At 40.4% G+C, this 22,757-nt stretch overlaps 1 protein-coding gene across 2 annotated transcripts in view; it reads left to right on the top strand.

Moving 5' to 3' along the window:
* ptpn13 (protein tyrosine phosphatase non-receptor type 13) overlaps nt 1-22,757 on the top strand; it is a 352,808-nt gene that overhangs the window by 239,479 nt on the left and 90,572 nt on the right. For both annotated transcript variants that reach the window (XM_028802295.2, XM_028802293.2), the window contains exons 19-21: nt 2,213-2,310; nt 8,602-8,658; nt 12,132-12,221. In XM_028802295.2, coding sequence (XP_028658128.1) covers nt 2,213-2,310; nt 8,602-8,658; nt 12,132-12,221 — 245 coding nt within the window. The remainder of the gene's footprint in view (nt 1-2,212; nt 2,311-8,601; nt 8,659-12,131; nt 12,222-22,757) is intronic.

Raw genomic sequence — 22,757 nt, 5'->3', positions numbered from 1 at the left:
AAATAGTAATTAATCTTTCGGTATTGTTATTTCATAGAGTCTCCTCTGTTGGGGGAGGGCATTAGGCTTCTTCAAGATTTGTTTACACTCTTGCTATGCCATGTGGCTAATTATTATGCATGCATAGGGAATGCACCTCTTTCTGTTATGTTGACATGGAACTCGAAGAGGTGGCTATAAGCACAGATAACTTGTCTCACAGAGTCTGTAATGCAAATGATCAGCATTATATACCTGGGGGGCGGTCACATCAATGTTTGCTGTTGCAGCTCTGGAGGACGTTGTAATGGCATCACAAAGCATTATGGGGCACTGGTATTAAAAAAATAAATAAAGAAAAAGCTCTCCTAAACCGGCCAATTAATCAGTAAATAGTTCAACAAACAAGGGAGAATGTGAATGCAGCAAATTCTATGCGAATGGCGCTTTGGTGAAATTTGTTGATCAACACTAGTCTCTACATTGACAAAGAGTTATGTCAATCCCATTTTGACATATGACAGAGGTGAAGGAAGTAAATAGAGTATAGGAACATAGAGCAAAGAAGTCAAAGGTTTTGAATTATTTCAACTTGATATGAAGTAAATATTGTTTGCAAGCTTTTAAAAATGAGCTCACTCAGTACGTAAGCACAACAATAATGTGGACACCCCTCAAAAGAAAGCACATCGGTGTAATGGTGAACACCCTCTCACTCACTCTCACTTGGGGATAATTCAACTGTACTCTCAATGTCACTTGCTTTTCTTGGAGGCTCAAAATCTTTATCTGACAGTGCAGAATCTGAGTCTTCAATAATATGCAAAAAACTGTTTTGTAGGGTATTTCTTTGGATTTTGGGAAAGCCTGATATTTTATGCCAGACTGCATATAAATAAGTAAAAGGAGGTTTCAAATATGTGGCATTCACCCTTTGCTGTTATCTAATAGATAAAATCAAACAATACACTTTAGGAATTTTTTGTTGATAATTAGGAGTGGTTTAATCCTTCTTCCCCTTGATGCTTACAGTAATCTTGAAAATGTTATGCTAAACCTTAAAATTGGTAACAGAACTTGTTGCTATGTACTTTTTACTTTTTTTGGCAATTGTACTTTTAGAAATTACTTGTGCTATTATTATGACAGAGAGCTTTGTCCAAGGAATTCCTTTTTTTTAATAAAATGATTGCACTTTTGTACTGCATGACTGCTGCATGTATTTTCATTTTTTTTCTTCTAATACCTAACCTAAACCTAATAGGTGTTATTTTATCCAACTCAATCTGGACGCATTTTGATTTTCTGAAAAAGACAACTGATTTTTTGTGACTTCAAACGTGGATTAATTAGTAAAAATTGGACATATTGCTATATCTGGCAGCCTGCTGTTTGGTGGATTCCCAAATCCATTTATTGCCCACTCCTCATATTCAAGGACATTTTTCCTCTCATGTTTCCTCTAAGCTTTTGACTTCAGATTCTCACTTGTTATAGGATGATAGGAAATGAAAGCTAAAAAAGGAAGCATTCAAGTACAGTAAACAAGCTGTATAATTCAGGAATAATTTATTTTGGCATAATTAGAGGGGACTAAATAATTAAATAAATGTAAAAAAATGAATAAAAATTGTGCAAGGCATACTGAAGTTTGAATGTCATCTGAGACAAATCAAATGCCAGTGCTTCAGATTCATACTATCTCATAAGAATGACCATTTTAAACTGGAAAGATCATAGGAACACAACAATCCTATCAATTTCAAATGCTCCCAGTAACATTTGATCTGGATCATATTTTCATACAATACAATATTATACAATACAATACAATATTTTGTATTGTAAATGCACTTAATGTGTTCTAGAGAGGAGCACGTAATTCATTTCTGTTCAGATTTGATGACCTCATCTTCAGGCAGTTTCTGTAATACAGTAAAATATGAAGTATTATTTGATGGAAACAAAAGATGAAATATGGGCAAAATAAATATTCAATAATTAAAATACATATATCCTTAGTGACCTCCTTAATATCAAAGATAAATTGTGATTAGATATTTAAATGTAAAAACATGGACTGAGTTCAAAAACACTCGATGTACAACTGTTAATTTATTTTTATGAAAAAAAAATGTTTAAATGGTTGTTTGAAAAACCATAGTTTGCAGTAATTAATTAGCCATATCTGTCTATCATAATTTCTTTTCTTCTGTTCCTTTATTTTTAACAGTTCAAATTCCTTGACCGGATTAAATCGCAGTCCTGAAAGAAGAAATCCAGAGTCTGATTCATCATCATTCGAAGATACTGGACAGGCATATGTTATAGGTCAGAAATAAAAACCTATTATTTTTTCACTCTAACTTGGATTCCATGTTACCTTTTGGAGCTTTTGATTTAAAAAGACTGCAGTACATTTCATTCCTTTCAAGAAATGGTTATTTCCAACATATGAATTTAAAATTGGAATTTAAATAGTTTTTAATGATTTTGCTGTATCTGTACTTTCATACTTTTCTAAAGGATTAGAAACATAAGAAAGGAAAGTATATACTATTTGCTTTGCATCTTACTGAAGTAAACTAATCTAAAGAAAACCTAGACCTTGAATTATTTAGCTGCTCCCATGTTAACATACAGTGCAACAATAATTAGTAAGAGCTCTGAAAGAATGACCTGTGCTTGAATGAGATTTTGATAGATCCTTACCAGATACTCTGTGATTTTATACTAGTTTGACACCAGATGGTAAAGTGTTGTTTTTTAGCTTACATATTAACGATTGTTCTTAAAATTGTAAAGCAATGTGTTTAATATTGCCATATTTACCATCATGTAGAATAAACTAATCATAGACAATCATCAGAGACAACTAGTGATAAAACAATCGAAACGACTTTGAATGCACTAAAGATTCTAAAGATTGATTTAACACTAGAATTACCAGAGTCTACGAAAAAACTCGTAGATCCGGCCCACCTTAAATCGCTTCTTAAATCCGTTCACACCTCTCCGCCAGCGTCTTTTGTCGTCTAAATGTGCTGATAAAAGACAAGCTGCCAGCAGCCGGCTATTCCATCCCCCCTCCGACTTAGAACGTGAACGCACTTTTCCCAGCTCATGCCTTGATTGATTTTCTGGGAGTGAACTGGAGTTTTAGAGTTGAAATAATACGATCGTTATTTGGAACACACTCATTCCATGTGTGTACCGTTTCTACAGTAATCTGTGTAAACACATTGTTAAAACAGAAACTTTTTCATATTTTAGTAATAAATGTTACAAAATGTAGGCATAAACTATAGAATGTGTAAAGCCCGAGTTCCTAAGATCAAATAAACACTTCCACAAAAGCTTCACACACCATACAACAGCTTCCGTGGCATAGCGCGCTAAGATTTGCCTCTCTGAGTGAGTAGCTTTTCTCTGCCTCACAAACATGAGTTCAATTCCCCGCTGGGGATAAAGTGTTACTTCTTTTTTTTTCTTTTTAACCTCAAATGGACATAAAATTTGTAAATTGGTATGCAATGTCAGTTAATGAGATTGTTATATTTTCATGTGGGATGCTCCTTTTAAAATATTTTTTTAACAATTGAGACTGCAATTAACATGAACAACTGTCCTTATAACTTATTTTTTTCAAGATCCATAACACACAGACAGACAGAGCACTGCGTAATACAGAGACAGACAGGCAGAGATATACAAATAAACAGGGAAGGCACATGTACTGAAAGAAAAAATAAATCAACATGTGCGTTATTCCTGCAGCACTGAATAAGCTCACCCACTCTAACATCACCCCTCCCCCCGATCTGACTCTCTAAGTAACAGCGCAAGTACAGACACAAACCAAGTGCATGTGTGTACTGTATAATATTAACAAAAAGAGCAGCTTACTACTGAAAACGGCAAATATAGGAGTGAGTGGGGATCGAACCAGGATTCTTGATTACGCTTGGTTTGTGTCTGTACTTGCGCTGTTACTTAGAGAGTCAGATCGGGGGGAGGGGTGATGTTAGAGCGGGTGAGCTTATTCAGTGCTGCAGGAACAACGCACATGTTGATTTATTTTTTCTTTCAGTACATGTGCCTTCCCTGTTTATTTGTATATCTCTGCCTGTCTGTCTCTGTATTACGCAGTGCTCTGTTTGTCTGTGTGTTATGGATCTTGAAAAAAATAAGTTATAAGGACAGTTGTTCATGTGAATTGCAGTCTCAATTGTTAAAAAAATATTTTAAAAGGAGCATCCCACATGAAAATATAATGATCTCATTAACTGACAGCGCATACCAATTTACAAATTTTATGTCCGTTTGAGGTTAAAAAGAAAAAAAAGAAGTAACACTTTATCCCCAGCGGGGAATTGAACTCATGTTTGTGAGGCAGAGAAAAGCTACTCGCTCTGAGAGGCAAATCTTAGTGCCTTACGCCACGGAAGCTGTTGTATGGTGTGTGAAGCTTTTGTGGAAGTGTTTATTTGATCTTAGGAACTTGGGCTTTACACATTCTATAGTTTATGCCTACATTTTGTAACATTTATTACTAAAATATGAAAAAGTTTCTGTTTTAACAATGTGTTTACACAGATTACTGTAGAAACGGTACACACATGGAATGCGTGTGTTCCAAATAACGATCGTATTATTTCAACTCTAAAACTCCAGTTCACTCCCAGACAATCAATCAAGGCATGAGCTGGGAAAAGTGCGTTCACGTTCTAAGTCGGAGGGGGGATGGAATAGCCGGCTGCTGGCAGCTTGTCTTTTATCAGCACATTTAGAGGACAAAAGACGCTGGCGGAGAGGTGAGAACGGATTTAAGAAGCGATTTAAGGTGGGCCGGATCTACAAGTTTTTTCGTAGACTCCTGTAATTCTAGTGTTAATTGAAAGAATAATAAATAATAAATGGACATACTGTACATTAAAACGTGTGTTAAAACTCCACAAATACTATCCTTGATTGTTCATCACCATCAACAACTTGATATTTATACTGTACACAGGTATTTTTCCACTTGTGCACCATGGAAATAACGGTGTAGTGCACCTGGGTCCAGACTTGAGAGAGGCATACTCCTCAGGTTGTCAAGACCTGTCTGAGGAGGACAGGTTTACCTGAGGATGCTGACATTAAAGTGGCTCCATGATCACCATTTTGGAGATACAGCATTTAGTACTTTAGCAGCTAGAAAAAGGGTCAAGGGTCCATCTGCCTGAGTGCATTTTCACCAGCAATTCTCGCAGAGCTGAACGACAGTGGGCGTATGAGTTGCCTTTGACCCCGGGTCAGTGGAGCAAGGCAGAGAAACTACCGCCTGTATGAGTGGGCAAAGTGATGAAGCAGCTGGTAAATGCTTCCAAAGTGCTCACTAAGTGCTGTGTCTTCAAACGGCAATCTCCTAGCTGCTTTTTTTTTTTGCTTTCCCCTGTCCCGCCCCTTTATATAGTAAAGCATGTGTATAGATTTAATGCTTTTGTGGTTGGCAGACCCCTCCTTTAACCGCCACCTTATCGTGGTGGAGGGGTTTGCGTGTCCCAATGATCCTAGGAGCTCTGTTGTGCGGGGCTTTATGCCCCTGGTAGGGCCACCCAAGGCAGACTGGTCCTAGGTGAGGGATGAGACAAAGAGCGGTTAAACAAACCTTCTATGATGAATGAAAACTTTGGACGGCGTTTTCCCTTGCCCGGACACTGGTCACCGGGGCCCCCCTCTGGAGCCAGGCCTGGAGGTGGGGCTCAATGCCGAGTGCCTGGTGGCTGGGCTTGCACCCATGGGGCTCGGCCGGGCACAGCTCGAAGAGGCAACGTGGGTCCCCCTTCCCATGGGCTCACCACCTATGGGAGGGGCCAAAGAGGTCGGGTGCAGTGTCAGTTGGGTGGTGGCCGAAGGCGGGGACCTTGACGTTCCGATCCTCGGCTACAGAAGCTGGCTCTTGGGACGTGGAATGTCACCTCTCTGAAAGGGAAGGAACCTGAGCTAGTGCGCGAGGTCGAGAGGTTGCTGGACTCTCTACCACTCTGGAGTTGCCCCCGGTGAGAGGCGCCGAGCGGGTGTGGGTATACTTATTGCCCCCCGACTTGGAGACTGTTCATTGGGGTTTACCCCGGTGGACGAGAGGGAAGCCTCCCTCCACTTTCGGGTGGGGGGGGACGGGTCCTAACTGTTGTTTGTGCGTATGCACCGAACAGCAGTTCGGAGTACCCACACTTTTTGGAGTCCCTGGAGGTGGTGCTAGAGGGCATACCTTCTGGGGACTCCCTCGCACTACTGGGAGACTTCAATGTTCACGTGGGCAATAACAGTGAGACCTGGAAGGGCGTGATTGGGAGGAATGGCCCCCCCCCGATCTGAACCCGAGTGGTGTGTTCTTATTGGACTTCTGTGCTCGTCACGGATTGTCCATAACAAACACCATGTTCAAGCATAGGGGTGTTCATATGTGCACTTGGCACCAGGACACCCTAGGCCTCAGTTCGATGATCGACTTTGTGGTCGTGTCGTCAGACTTGCAGCCACATGTCTTGGACACTCAGGTGAAGAGAGGGGCGGAGCTGTCAACTGATCACCACCTGGTGGTGAGTTGGCTTCGATGGTGGGGGAGGATGCCGGTCAGGCCTGGTAGGCCCAAACGTGTTGTGAGGGTCTGCTGGGAACATCTGGCAGAGCCCCCTGTCAGAAGTAGCTTCAACTCCCACCTCCGGCAGAACTTCGACCACATCCTGAGGGAGGTGGGGGACATTGAGTCCGAATGGGCCATGTTCCGTGCCTCTATTGTTGAGGCGGCTGACTGGAGCTGTGGCCGTAAGGTGGTTGGTGCCTGTCGTGGCGGCAATCCCCGAACCCGTTGGTGGACACCGACAGTGAGGGATGCCGTCAAGCTGAAGAAGGAGTCCTACAGGACCCTTTTGTACTGTGGGACTCTGGAGGCAGCTGATAGGCCAAGCGGAATGCGGCTTTGGTGGTTGCTGAAGCAAAAACTCGGGCATGGGAGGAGTTTGGGGAGGCCATGGATAACGACTTTCGGACGGCTTTGAGGAGATTCTGGTCCACCGTCTGGCGTTTCAGGAGGGGAAAGCAGTGCTGTGTCAACACTGTATATGGTGGGGATGGTGCACTGCTGACCTCGACTCGGGACGTTGTGGGTTGGTGGAGGGAGTACTTCGAAGACCTCCTCGATCCCACTAACATGCCTTCCAATGAGGAAGCAGAGCCTGGGGACTCGGAGGTGGGCTCCCCATCTCTAGGACTGAGGTCACCGAGGTGGTCAAAAAACTCCTTGGTGGCAGGGCCCCGGGGGTGAATGAGATACGCCTGGAGTTCCTCAAGGCTCTGGATGTTGTAGGGCTGTCTTGGTTGACACATCTCTGCAGCATCGCATGGACATCAGGGACAGTGCCTCTGGATTGGCAGACCGGGGTGGTGGTCCCCCTCTTTAAGAAGGGGGACCAGAGGGTGTGTTCCAACTACAGAGGAATCACATTTCTCATCCTCCCTGGAAAAGTCTATTCGGGGGTTCTGGAGAGGAGGGTCCGTCGGATAGTCGAGCCTCGGATTCAGGAGTAACAGTGTGGTTTTCGTCCTGGTCGCGGAACAGTGGACCAGCTCTACACCCTTAGCAGGGTCCTGGAGGGTGCATGGGAGTTTGCCCAACCAGTCTACATGTGTTTTGTGGACTTGGAAAAGGCATTCGACTGTGTCCCTCGGGGAATCCTGTGGGGGGTACTCCGAGAGTATGGGGTACCAGACCCCCTGATAAGGGCTGTTCGGTCCCTGTACGATCGGTGCCAGAGCTTGGTCCGCATTGCCGGCAGTAAGTCGAACCCGTTTCCAGTGAGTGTTGGACTCCACCAGGGCTGCCCTTTGTCACCAATTCTGTTCATAACTTCTATGGACAGAATTTCTAGGCGCAGCTAGGGCGTTGAGGGGGTCCGGTTTGGTGGACTCAGGATTGGGTCACTGCTTTTTGCAGATGATGTTGTCCTGTTTGCTTCATCAGGCAGTGATCTTCAGCTCTCTCTGGATCGGTTCGCAGCTGAGTGTGAAGCGGCTGGGATGGGAATCAGCACCTCCAAATCAGAGACCATGGTCCTCACATTGCAAACTGCCACTGATAATCAGTTAATCAAAAGACACAGTAAATAAGTGAGACAGGCTTCTTTCAACTTTTTTATATTTGTTCAGGTTAACTGAGAAAGGACTGTGTAGATTCTTGTGGTTTATTATGTTTACTGTACTTAGGAAAGTTAAATAAGATTCAGCTGCCTGCTTCCTATGCTCTTCACAATATTACATTAAAATCAGTGTCCATGGACTCATTTTAGAGTATGAAGTCAAAGTAATGTATGCAAGCATCGTGTTACAATCCAGTTTTATTTTTATCTACTTTGGTAAAGTAACACTTCTTACATGTTCTCCTCTGGAATTATTTTCTCTAAAACACAGATTTCTAAGGTGCTACTCAACATGCTGAGCAAGCTTTAGATGTTCTAAAACCTCAGTGTCTTTGTTCTCCCAGTGCTCCAGGGCTATGTCCTTTTCAGAGAAATTTGAGAATCCATCCCAATGAAGCAATAGTTGTCATCTGACCACTTCCTGCTTTTTTTCCCTTAGGAGTAAGCATGCATAGTGGTGGCAAGCCCTCTACTCCTGACCAGTTACAAGTAGATGGTAAGTATAAAATCTGAAGTGCATTTTTAGTGGACTGCCTTCCTTCCACTTCTGGCTACTGTCTTAAACTTTTTCTGTATGGTCTCCTGTCACTCTTTTACTCTTTCTTTTTCTACCATTCTCGCAGACCATCCGCTTCAGGTAATTCTTTGTGATTCTTTAATATATATTCCTTTATGAACTAACAGAATCAACATGTCTTCTTCTCATTTTAACATTATATAACATTATATAATTTTTGGCAACATTCTTAAACAGTATATGGCAAGATAATTCATAATTCAGTTAACTTTCATTTTTTAACATGATGTTATACTGTAGTATATAAGCCACACATAGAGGAAGGTATAAACAGAATAGTAGCAGTTTAAGTAATAACCATAGTACTACATCTATGGGGAATGGGTAGCTTGTTGGATTTGATGCAGAGGTCATATGTGACAATCCTGTTACTACTGTTATTAACATAAATCAGCCCCAATTTAAACTCTTTATGTCACATATTTTAGAATGACTAATTATTTCTTTTGCAATGTCTAAAACAACCCTTGATTTCTGATTCTTTCTGAGAAGAAAAACAAAAAGATTTCAAGGCATGTAAAGTTCTTTATTTCTTCAGCCGTAGTTTTCCCATGGGCGGCACGGTGGCGCAGTGGGTAGCGCTGCTGCCTCGCAGTTGGGAGATCTGGGGACCTGGGTTCGATTCCCGGGTCCTCCCTGCGTGGAGTTTGCATGTTCTCCCCGTGTCTGCGTGGGTTTCCTCCGGGCGCTCCGGTTTCCTCCCACAGTCCAAAGACATGCAGGTTAGGTGGATTGGCGATTCTCAATTGTCCCTAGTGTGTGCTTGGTGTGTGTCCTGCGGTGGGTTGGCACCCTGCCCAGGATTGTTTCCTGCCTTGTGCCCTGTGTTGGCTGGGATTGGCTCCAGCAGACCCCCATGACCCTGTGTTCGGATTCAGCGGGTTGGAAAATGGATGGATGGATGGATAGTTTTCCCATGAGCCTAGAGAGTCTATCCAAAGTGGTAGTGTAACCTAGAACAGTTTATAAATTCGTCAGTTTCTTTAGTTTTATATAGACACAGGGTTCAGATCTAAATAATGTACCTATTTTCATCAAGTTTGTCTGGATTTAATGTGAATATTTCTGACATGGCAGTGTTTACTCCCATACTGAAGAAGTGTGTAGAGGGAGCATTGGTGCATCAAATACACATACATTTTTCTTTTTTACTATTTTGACAGCTCAGGGCGTCTATTCTTGTTTTCCTTCTACCAAATAAAGCATCTACTGTTGTTTTCAGTACCTCCTATAAATATTTTACATATTTGTTACTTATATGCACAGTTGAAATTTTCTAATCATTGCTCGTAAGAATATATTCTATTGAAATAGATTTTGAGACTTTTGTAAAGCTTGCAGAGTGTGGGCATGGTTTAGATGGTTCTGAGTGGTCGATCCAGGTGGTGTTAGTGACTGCTACAGGTTATTTAGTGTTAGTGTTTGTTACATATGTGTACTTTATGAAGTCAATATTTTAATCACTGCTGCTATATTACATTTTACCAGTGCAATGTGTTTTGACTTGCTTTTTTTTTATTTGGACTGCAAAATTTAAAAAATAAGTTAGATTTAACACAAATAAGGGGTATGTTACTGTGTTGAGCCATTTACCAGCCTACCACCACGGAACTGATAGTAATGCAGATTTATATATGTTAAATAATCCAATTGTAACAACATTTTAAGTAATAACTTGAGAATGAAACTGGGTTGACAAGTAGCTGTAATGATTCATGTGTAATTGTGTGATTGCAGTTTTTCATTTTTTTAAAAATGCAGATATTTGAACACACACCCATATCTTTCAGCTGAACTTACACTGCCCTCACACATTCAATAACTCCTAACAACTAAAATGGTGATCATACACAGACTCTCATATTATATAGGTTACCTTATGTTGTTATTTTACTGTAAATAATGAATTAGCATAATAGCAAAAATTAGGCACACCATTGCAAAGGAAGCAAGCCAGTGCCTCCAGACTAGATGATTTATTATCAAAACCTGCTCGCAATTTTACTGACATTCTGACAGTCTCTCTTAATTAATCTGATTACTTTCTGTCTGAGGTTCTGTATTTTTTACTTGTAGCAAACATTACAGGATATGAAAGGAAAAGAAAACTGTCTAGTTAGCAAGCACATTAATATAGTACCAATTCTGTTACTGGCCCTTGAGCATCACTATCACAGAACATCTGATTAATCAGATCATATCTCTTTTGATTAGAATCACATACAGTAGAAGTAAATGTAGAGTATTAATGTACCTTCTGTTACAAAACGCAGTGTGGAACAACATGCACAGTGCAGGTTCTTCATAAGTTAAACCACTAAGAATGGAGTCATGTCTAAAATTCTTAAAATAGGACAAATAAATGTGGCCAATATTAGGGTAATCATGGACATTTGATAGTCATATTTTCTGTTAAATACTGACAAAATTGGCTTACAAATCCTGACTTACATCAAGCAATTTCAAAAATGGACAGAGAGATAGAAAGTGATGAAATAAAAATGTATGAGACTTTTGCAAAACAAATCCTATGTTTTATATACTGTGAATCCCCTATTATACATGTACAACTTACCTTCTTTATTCACTCAGTTATACAAAATGTTCTGTAAAGAGCTTTGCACCACTGGTCTTTATAAAAGGCACTGTTTCAGGCTGTGTGCTTGGCTGAATTTTACCATTTAAAATGTAGCCTCTGCTAGAATCCTGGATAGTTACATCTGGTACACAAGTGCATCACACCAAAAATTTGGCTAACTGACATTTACTGGAGTCTTTTGTAGTTAATTTTAAGCATAGAGTAGGGAGAATCAAAAGTTTAACATAGCTGATAGTAAGAAATCGTCATGTTGAAAAAAAGTTACACATAATTTTACAAATTAAAAAAAATGCCTTGCCATCTGTGGTACTAATGAGAAAATTTCCGTTTCATGCATGTGACATCATCATAATGTCTTTTTTAATGTGATCAAAATCAAAACTTGTCTTGTGGTATGTATTTAAGGAGTACACTCACAGTAGAGCAGATAAGAAAAGTGAGAAGAAGGCAGAAGCATCTGTTGTATTCTTTTTTTATCTTATCAATTTCATCTTTTGAGAGAAAAAAAATATTCTGGTAAGTGCTGTGCATGCTATGTGTTGCCTGTCCAGCGTTTATTGCTACTATTGACTCTAAAGACTGACATGTGTTTTATTCCGCCCGCCTTCCCCCCGCCATCTTCTGCTTTTCACAATATATCACCACATCGCTGACTTGATTAATCTGTTCCATTACCTTGTAAACAATGTTAAATGGTACTGTATGAATGATTTTCTTGATTGACCTAATGAAAAAAGCTGTACATTCCCAATAAATGTTTTCTTATTTAGTTTATTTTCTGACAATTCAACAGAATCCTTGAAACAAAAATTCAATGCACTGCCATCACCAGAAAGGGAGATAACTGTAGTAAATCTGAAGAAAGATGCAAAGTATGGTTTAGGTAAGTCTTCCACATTCATGTAACTTTGGTTTACAATGTTTATATATTTACATGTGGCCAAATAATATTTCAAATATGGAACAATATTTAATTCTCTATATACACTACCAGACAAAAGTTTTAGGACACCTCAGTGAAATGGTGACAAAATAAGCAGTAACCTGCTAGAGTTATAAATTTAAAGTTTAGGTTAGCAAATACTGAAAAGAAAAAGAAATTTCAGAATATCACAAATGAGCCTTCTTCTGGGAACATCTAATAAGTTACATGCTACAGATATTATGCGGCAATTAAAGTAAATGAAACCTTGCAAGTTGATGCAAAAATCTGCACATATGCCCCAACTTCTGTTGATTACTTAAAAACCCTCTGTCTGTCTTAAAGCCTAGTTGGAACAGACTGTGTTACTACACCCTGGTTGAAAAAAGCAAGTCTCAGTTTCTACTGTGAAAATGAGACTTTGTGCTGCAGGCTTGACAGGGTGAGTGGCAGTAAGAAAGCCATTCCTTAAAGAACAAAATAGGGCTTTGAAATACTGGCAATGGACTACTGCAGAATGGAAGAAAGTCTTATGAACCAATGAATATTCAGTTCATCACGCATGGTGTTTGTATGCCATCAAGTTGTCAAACATGGAGGAGGAAGTGTGATAGTCTGGAGTTCTTTTGCTGGAGGCAGAGTTGGTGACTTGCACATAGTGGCTTGATTTCTGAATCAAAATGGTTACCACAGTTTGGCTGTTATATCAGGAAAAGGTAGCAACCTTAATGAATCAAAAATCAAAATTTGAATTCAATTTTGTACACTTAATGATTCTTTGACTTATTTTTTTTATTTGCCATTGTTTATTTATTCTATGCCAGTGTAATATTGTCCAAGTAGTACTTCAGAGGGTGTAGTAACACAGTTTGTTCCAACTCTGCTTTAAAACAGACAAAGGGTTTTTAAGTAATCAGCAGAAGTTGGGACACCTGTGCAAATTGTTTGCTTCAACTTGCAAGGCTTAATTTACTTTAATTTCTGCAAAACATCTGTAGGTTTTAACCTATTAATTGTTCACTGAAGGAGGCTTGTTTGTAATATTCTGAAATTTCCTTTTTTCAGTTTTTGCTAATCTAAACTTTAAATTTAAACCTCTGGCAGTTTACCTTTTCTCCATTTTAGGTCATTCATTTTATTGTAGCTGATTATATTTGAAGAAAAAATAGAAAAACCGAGGTGTTCTAAAACATTTGTGCAGTAGTGTATGTATTTTCTTAAATAGCTGTATATGTGTATATTGTGTTTGATTATAATGTAAAAGTAACTGTTGTGATGGTATTGTGTGTCCTCTTGAAATATACTTAAGTATGGTAAATTTTTTTAAAACAGACTACCTCTATGGTAAAATATCATCATTATTTTTTCCCCACGTTTCCTGGTGATGGTCGCCATAATAACATGCTGACCAGGCCTCACAATCTCCACCAGCTATTTCCAAAACTTTATGAGGATTACTCAGACACTTCCAGAACAATCAAGAGGTATAATGCATTCAGCACCTCCTGCTTCTGTACCTTAGTCTTTCCACAGTAGGCCATAACTTGTGCACTTCCCGGGTGCATCCTAACTACATCTCAAAACCTACCTCCCTTACCTGGATCCTCTCATTCCAAGGAGGTAGTGATTCAACCTCAAGGGCCTCCCATAGTTCATCACCCTGTAGTAGAGAGATAGCCGAGCAGTCATGCAGTGGAATCTCATTTAGGCTGCTTATACTCCAGAAATGTCAGTCTTATAGTCAATTCCTAGAGCTTGTGACTATAGGTGAGGACTGGGATGTATACTGACAAGTAATTCGACAGCTTTGTTCATGGATGTAGTTCCCACTTCACCACCAAGGCCTGATACAACATTCATAAATCTGCTGCCTATGCATCAGTTCATTGGTCAGACTAATCAACACTACCCTCACTCATGACCAAGATCTTAAAGTACTTGTACTTCTCCACATGAGGAAGGTGCTGAACCCCTAAATGAAGGGGTGATGCCATCCTTTTCCAAGAGAGGTTCATAAACTTACATTTAGATGTGCTCATTCTCATCACAACTGCACCACACTCAGCTTGAACCATTTAGTGTGCACAGGAGATTACAATCTGATATTAGGTTGTTGCATGTTAGGTGTAGTGCTGGTTGTGTGACAGCCAAGAGTGGAACTGACTCAGACATACTAGTGCTTGATAAAGAAAAATGGCTCTTAGGACATAAGAAATATTCTTTATTGAAATTAGCGATATAGGCTTGAAAGTTTTTATTTTGAGGTTTGGCATTTTCATTTTTTTATCCAAAATTGAAAGTAATAATTCTGTAGTGTTGGCCAACCTTTTTTTCTTATGTATAACATGTTCAATGGATTACAACTTTATAGGGCCTGGAAAATTTTTGTAAATAAGCAGAATTTTTATAGATAAGCAGAAATAAGTTAAGTTTGCTGAGAGCTGGCATGTTAAACCTAAATTTAAAGGTTAGTTTCTTAACATTTCTAGGTGAGGTCTTTGTAAGTTCTATATACACCCCATTGATCTATTGAATGTGGGATGAGGTAGTTTCTGTGCATAAAAGCATAAATGAGTTTCAGTGTCACCGGTGAGTGTGGTTTGTAGATACTCAGCAGCATTTCATCTTTAGTTAGTTTATCTATGTGAGACACATGAGATGCTAAGGTACATTAAGAAATATATATCTAGCTATCATTTAAACTATACTTGGAAATAATGAACTTGACAAATGACATGGTACTGCTACACATACATCATATATTCTAGTTTTAATTGATGAAATCTTGTATAAAAGAAAACAAATTACATACTTTTAAGATTGATTGCAGACAGGCCAAGTGCACTTATGAACATACTGTACTTATGCTCGAACATGGTGTTCCTTATGAACAAACTGTGACTAGTACAGACGTTCAATAAAAAAAGCACCACTTGAGTTCAGATTGGGTAGGCCATTTCTCCCAACTGCACCCTTCTATATTTCACTGCTTCTGCCCACATGAGTGCTAGTCAGCAGAATAATAGAGTCCCCATTGAGAACACCTTCCAGTACTCCCCCAAGTTCTACAAAAGGGTTGGATAATTTAAACCAGTTGTCAGCGCATAAATCTGATCAAAAATAAGTTTTAGTCTGAAAGGTGTTTGCAAATATATTATACCAGTATCTACCAAAACCATCAAAATGTTTAATTATACAGTGATATGGATGTTTGGTAATACTGCCTACTCCTAACATGAATAATCTGCTGTTTCGTTTATTATATCATGATAATAATATCCATTTCAAATATCTTGAGGGATGTGGAGAAAAATCTATATCAACTCTAGAGCACAATTGTTCTCATGTCATATATTTTAAAGGTTACAGTAAGTAGCTTGCAAACTATAGCATAACTGTATTTCACTAATGAACTGCTGTTGTGCAGCTACCTGGGTCAGACTTAAGGAACTCTTTTTGCTGTCCACCAACATATTCATTAACATGATGATTGAACTTTTTGAGTGGCCTATTGGTGTACAATCTTTCAAAATCCATAGTTACACACAAACTACAAATATTGGAGGTTTCATAAACAGAAGACAAAGGAATGAACATGTATGAAGTAAGAACAACAGACAAAAATGTATAAAGCAAACAAAAAGTCATCAGAGCCATATGGAAATACTGGAAATTTAAAATGGAAATGGATAAAGAACACTTTATGTGTAGAACTTGAAATGTAAAATTCCCATAACCCCATTCTCCCAAATGCTTTTAATTTCAAATAAAATCAATAAAATGAAATTATTCTGGTTCAGATAAGTGCTTGACATCTTGTATTAACTGTTCTGTGCTATAATTTAACAAAACTCATAGGACCATAAAAATAACTTGTTATAAAGGAAATTTCATTATCTAATATGTTTGTTTGTCCGCCATACAAATCTGCACCGGGTGTCCGATCGCCACCAAACTGGGCATGGGGCTGCTTTGTGACCAGGAGGAGGTCATGGGGTATGTTTGGTTGGGAAAAATGTCCTTGGTCAAGCGCAGGACACCTTTTCACCGACACAACTTTCGCAAAAAGTCCCCATACTTCTCGACAAGATGGCCGCATGTTACAACAGACGTTAACGGTGGCGCCATCTAGCTGCACGTTTGGTCTCTGTGCATCCCTCTTTTCCAATGTTTCTTTAAATTGCCAAGACATTGCAGAAATGTCCAAGTATGAGAAAGCCGACTTCTTTCATCGCGTGATCGGGAACTGCCGTATGGATGTAAAACGTGAAAGACCCAGTGCGCGTGACTGGCTTTGCGTATTTGTGGTGCTATTTGCTCCCTTTCCGACTCACAGTCAGATTTCAGTCTTGGTCTTTCTGACTGACTGGTGCTATTTGTTTGCTTTCCGAAGTATTGTACATAACGTACATTCATCTTACTCTGGTGCTTATTCCGTACGTAATACCATGTGACACATTATAATTGTCCTGCTTTTTGCTAATATACCCATGCCACCAAAAATAGCACATGGCATTAGAAAGTCCACTTCTGATGCCACAAAAAAGTCTATTTCAAGCCCGTCTCAAACCTTGCGCAAGACGTCTTTCATACAAAGAATTCCGGTGATTCAGAATGGTTTACCCTTTGATTTCAAAAACCTAGAATTTCCTATTCGTTTGGATTTTGCTATGTGAATTATTAAGTCTGAAGGGCAATCCCTCCAAGTTAAAGGCATCAGTTTGAAAAATCCATGCTTTTCACACAGACAACTCTACGTAACATGTTCTACAGTGGGCAGTCCTCACAATTTGCTCATTTTCGGAACCCCACGACAACACAAAAAATATACTGTATCCAAAGCCTCTAAAATGATCACTTATATTACTTATTACAATAAAATGTCAATCAGAATATTATTTGTTCGATTTCTATGTTTTGTTTCTTTCATTTGGGAAAGTCACCAGTTCTAGATTTCCGTGCAACGCCGGGTACTCCTGCTAGTAATGAATATGGGGAAAATAACTATAGTATTGTGTTTGGGGTCATTGGTGATTTGCAGTCTCTAATGCCAGCATCACAAGAATAGCTCCGTAGTTGGTCTGCTGTGTCTTGTAAACAGTAAACCAAGGGAAAAGTAATTGGTTGTCCTCTGCAGGAGCAGGCTTTCTTGTCACACAGTGTTTAGAGCATTTAACACTGGGCTTCAATCTGTTGTTTCTCACACTCTTCCTAATCTGTCTTGTCCAGACCGCATCTGCCACAGCGATGATTCTATGTAACTGGTGTTCTTCTAATCTAAAGGTGGGAGCTAAAGCAGGACACTTACCCATGTCATGCCTCGTAACAGCTCCTATTTTGAATAAAGTCTTGAGACTGTACCTGCCTTCTCTATATAGTAATAAAGCACCTGTATTTTACCTGAAAACCAGGACTCACCTACCTATATCTCATTCAACTCTGTGACACAAGCTTGTCCATTCTTCTTCTTCTTCTTTTTTTCAGCTGCTACCATTAGAGGTTGCCACAGCGGATGATTTTTTTCCATATCTTCTTGTACTCTGCATCTTGCTCAGTTACACCCATCACCTGCATGTCCTTTCTCACCACGTCCATAAACCGTCTCTTAGGTCTTCCTCTTGCCTGGCAGCTCTATCCTTTGCATCCTTTTCCCAATATACCCAGCATCTCTCTTCTGCCCATGTCCAAACCAATGCAAACTTGCCTCTCTGACTTTGTCTCCAACCCATTCAACCTGAGCTGACCGTCTTATGTATTAATTTCTAATCCTGTCCATCCTCGTCACACCCAATGCAAATCTTAACATCTCTAACTCTGCCACCTCCAGCTATGTCTCTTGTTTTTTAGTCGGTGCCACCGTCTCCAACCCATATAACATAGCTGGTGTCACTGCCAACCTATGGACCTTCCCTTTCACTCTTGTTGATACCTGTCTATCACTAATTACTCCTGACACTCTTCTCCACCCATTCCACCCTGCCTGCACTCTCTTTTTCACCTCTCTTCCACAATCCCCATTACTCTGTAATAATGATTCCAAGTATTTAAACTCATCCACCTTTGCCAACTCTACTCCCTGTATCTTAACCATTCCACTGATTTACACACATGTATTCTGTCTTGTTCCTACTGATCTTCATTTCTATCCTTTCTAGAGCATATCTCTATCTCTCCATTGTCTCCTCAACCTCCTCCCTGCTCTCGCTACAGATCACAATGTCATCAGCAAACATCATAGTCCACAGGGACTCCTGTCTAATCTCATCTATACCTGTATAAAAACAGTGCTTCTTCACCTGCAAAAAATACTGTATTTGAAAATTAGTCTTTAGATGTAACTTTTTTTTTTTTAGAGAAATACAGATATCCATATTACTAAACGAGAATGGTAAACCGGATATGGACGCAGGGACCTGCCCGTGGACGCAAAAGACATACTGCACAAGTGCCACACAAAGCCCCCCCCCCCCCCCCCCCCCAGAGTGAAACGGGAGAGAGTACGCACGTGCGCAGGCGCCACACAAAGCCCCCCCCCCCCCCCCCCAAGAGCAAAACGGGAATGACTACGAACCATCAGAGTAGGAAACAAAGTAAAACGTCATAAAGAGGTTAAAGAACAGGTACAAACACATGCAGAGCAGGTTACAGAACAAAGCCCCACTGCCCAGAGTAAAACGAGAAAGACTACGAACCGTCTGACATGCCGCAAGCAGCATAAAGCGAGGTCAGAAATAAAACACAGAGTAGGAAACAAAGTCAAACTTTATAAAGGGATTAAAGAACGGGGACGAACACATGGAGAGCGGGTTACAGATCATGAAAACTGAAATGCATCAGCTTCAAAAAAACCTAGGCACGAAACACATGCACACCGAGATACAGAATATAAAGGCAGAAACAACGACAGTTAAACGTCCACAGCACACAGCGGAGGCGGACCCGGAAAGTGCAGGCGCCTACATCGTGCGTCGGAAGGCGCGGTAAAGTACAAAAGGCAAATGCGCCTACACAGCATGGTAAAAACCGACATAATACGGAAGGCGCAGGCGTCGCCGCCATATTGTGAGTGGCACTAATGCGTGGTGAAAGCGCAGGAGGAGACATAGTAAAACAAGAGGAGTCAACGCCCCGCCCCAGAGTGAAACGGGACACACTACGGAGTCCACAAAGGTTCAATCATCAAACCCGAGATGGTACGGACACGCGTCTGAAACCGCGGAAGCAAAACTGTCTCGCCTCTAAAACCAAACAGCTCAACAACTAACACAGCTTCGACACCGAGCCCGCGTGGACAGATCTAATGAACGTGGACGCCTACAACGTGCGTCTCAAACTGCGTAGGCAAAGCAGGCACGGATTGAACACGACACATCTCGAGTGACCGAGATACAAACACGCGCCTGCCTGGATATAATTAATGAACGCAGGCGCCTACAACGTGCGTCTGAAATGCCGCAGACCAGGCAGGCACTGCTCCAAAAAAAAAAGAGCTCTACTAAACGAGATTCGAAGTGAAACGGGAAACACTACAGAGTCCGCAGTGCTCCACAATGCACCGCATAATAGTTCGGAAAGAGCTTCGTAGTAACAGTGGGGAGACCCAGAGTGACACAGGCGAACGCTCCGTATTAAACATACGTCATCCTCACACGTCAAAACTATACAGCATACGTAAGTCACATTACAGTGATGCATTATTAACAGTACAATAAACATCACAGTATCGCAAACAAATGAAAATTATTAGTCGAAAAAGGGAAAATATATTCACCACGGACCAAGTGTCATTGAAACAAAAGCAGAATAAAACGAGATCAGAAATGAAAGACAGAGTAGAAAGCAAAGTAAAACGTCATAAACAGGTTAAACGAGGAGGCCAAACACATGGACAGCAGGTTACAGATAATGAAGACCGGAATTCAAAAGCTTCAAAAAAAAAAAAAGCTCGACTGACCGAGATACAAACTGAAACAGGAAACACTACGGGGTCCGCAGTAGTCCACAATGCACCGCATAATAGTACGGACGGAGCTCCGTATTAACAGTGGGGGGCTCCAGAGTGACACAGGCGAACGCTCCGTATTAAACGTGCGTCATCCTCACACGTGGCTGCCCAGCGGGCGCAGGTTCAAAACGCCGGGGGTAGGCGAGCGAAGCGAGCAGGGGGCGGAGCCCCCTTGTGAATACAAAATGAAAATGATACGTTAGATGTACTTTTTTAAATAGAAATATAGGTATGAACACAGAATGAAAACAAGTCATCAGATGAAACTTTTTTATTAGAAATACGGGTATGAAAATACAGAGTGAAAAAGAAACGTAAGATGAAGATGCAATTCCGAAAGCTTTTGTCATGTCATTTTTCTTCATTCCAGAATCAACTTTTTCCAGGATTGTTAATGTTTCTTTCGGCATAAACTGACATCATGTCTCACTTTTTTTGTGAAACTTTGAGAAGTGCTATGAAACTCAAACAGAACAGTATCTGAACATGACTCAACTACCCATGCGGAGGCTAACTGGAGGGCTGACTCAGAATTCGGCTATGTGTATGATGTCTTGCCTATACTCTCACTGAGACTTCCCGAAAATGGAAATTTCACAACAAACTGTCACCGAGACTCAGCGAAAGTATGGGCATGGCATTAATATATTGGTGGCCATTGTTGGACAAAAAAATGTTCATCATACTAAAATTTACATTTTGTTATTAAAGTAAAATTCATTTAATATGATCTTCTATGAATGTTTGTCCAGGTCCACAAAAAGTATTTGTTATTCTGAAAATTTTGTTACTTTGGTATTCGCCATAACAGGATTTGACCTGTACATAATATTTCATTCTGTGTTTCTTAGGCAGTAAATGGAGACAGATACATTTATCCAAAGTTCTCACAAGTCCAGCAAGGCAATTGCTACTGTCTATTATCTAAAGCACTCACATTCATGGTTCATTGTTTTTTGTGCAAGTCTTACGTTTTTGAACACAAGGAAGCACAAAAGTTTGAAATGAACCAGAGAACTGGAAAAGTTTTTGAAAAATTATTTCTATACAGAGAAGCATTTCCACTTATACCTCTTCATTGCATTCTCTCATGTCCTCAATCTTTTAATCTCACAAAGGTTTAGAAACTAAATGTATTCACAGAGCATAATCTGAATGCAGATCATTTTCAGTTTCACCATAAAGTTTCTATTGTATAGAAGTAGTGTAGGCAGGTTATACTTTTTATAGCTTTGCAGTGATGCATGCAGCTAATTAGTGAGACACCTCAAGCACTCTGTTTTTGTTGTCTAGCCCTGCATAAAGTTTAATGTGTTCTTCAATCAAAGAATGTTGTGGTCCACATTAACTCTGAACATGGAATAACATCCCTTCTGTGTTCAACAGAGTCATTCTTGTTCTTTTGTTTATCATTATCAATCTCACGTAATTCAGTTCATGTACACAGGGGCCAGAGTCTGTTCCAGTAGCATTCAGCACAAGGAAGGAGCCTATACTTAATTATGGGCCATTACAGAACTAATAGTATGGAGGTGTTTAGGAGAGATGGCAGTGGAGTTTTTAACCAAATTGTTTAATGGAATCTTGGAAAGTGAGAGGATGCCTGAGGAGTGGAGAAGAAGTGTACTGGTACAGATATTTAAGAATAATGGGCATGTGCAGGACTGCAGTAACTACAGGGGAATAAAATTGATGATCCACAGCATGAAGTTATGGGAAAGAGTAGTGGAAACTAGGTTAAGAAGTGAGGTGATGAATAGTGAGCAGCAGTATGGTTTCATGCCAAGAAAGAGCACCACAGATGCAATGTTTGCTCTGAGGATGTTGATGGAGAAGTTTAGAGAAGGCCAGAAGGAGTTGCATTGCGTCTTTGTGGACCTGGAGAAAGCATATGACAGGGTGCCTCGAGAGGAGCTGTGGTATTGTATGAGGAAATTGGGAGTGGCAGAGAAGTATGTAAGAGTTGTACAGGATATGTACAAGGGAAGTGTGACAGTGGTGAGGTCTGCGGTAGGAGTGATGGATGCATTCAAGTTGGAGATGGGATTACATCAGGGATCGGCTCTGTGCCCTTTTTTATTTGCAGTGGTGATGGACAGGTTGACAGACGAGATTAGACAGAAGTCCCCGTGGACTATGATGTTTGCTGATGACATTGTGATCTGTAGCGATAGTAGGGAGCAGGTTGAGGAGACCCTGGAGAGGTGGAGATATGCTCTAGAGAGGAGAGAAATGAAGTCAGTAGGAACAAGACAGAATACATGTGTGTAAATGAGAGAGAGGTCAGTGGAATGGTGATGATGCAAGGAGTAGAGTTGGCGAAGGTGGATGAGTTTAAATACTTGGGATCAACAGTACAGAGGAATGGGGATTGTGGAAGAGAGGAGAAAAAGAGAGTGCAGGCAGGGTGGAATGGGTGAAGAGTGTCAGGAGTAATTTGTGACAGACGGGCATCAGCAAGAGTGAAAGGGAAGGTCTACAGGACGGTAGTG

Source organism: Erpetoichthys calabaricus, chromosome 5 (assembly GCF_900747795.2).
Source record: "Erpetoichthys calabaricus chromosome 5, fErpCal1.3, whole genome shotgun sequence".
Lineage (NCBI taxonomy): Eukaryota > Metazoa > Chordata > Cladistia > Polypteriformes > Polypteridae > Erpetoichthys > Erpetoichthys calabaricus.
The sequence above is the reverse complement of the archived record's forward strand: the minus strand, read 5'-3'. Positions and strand labels throughout refer to the sequence as shown.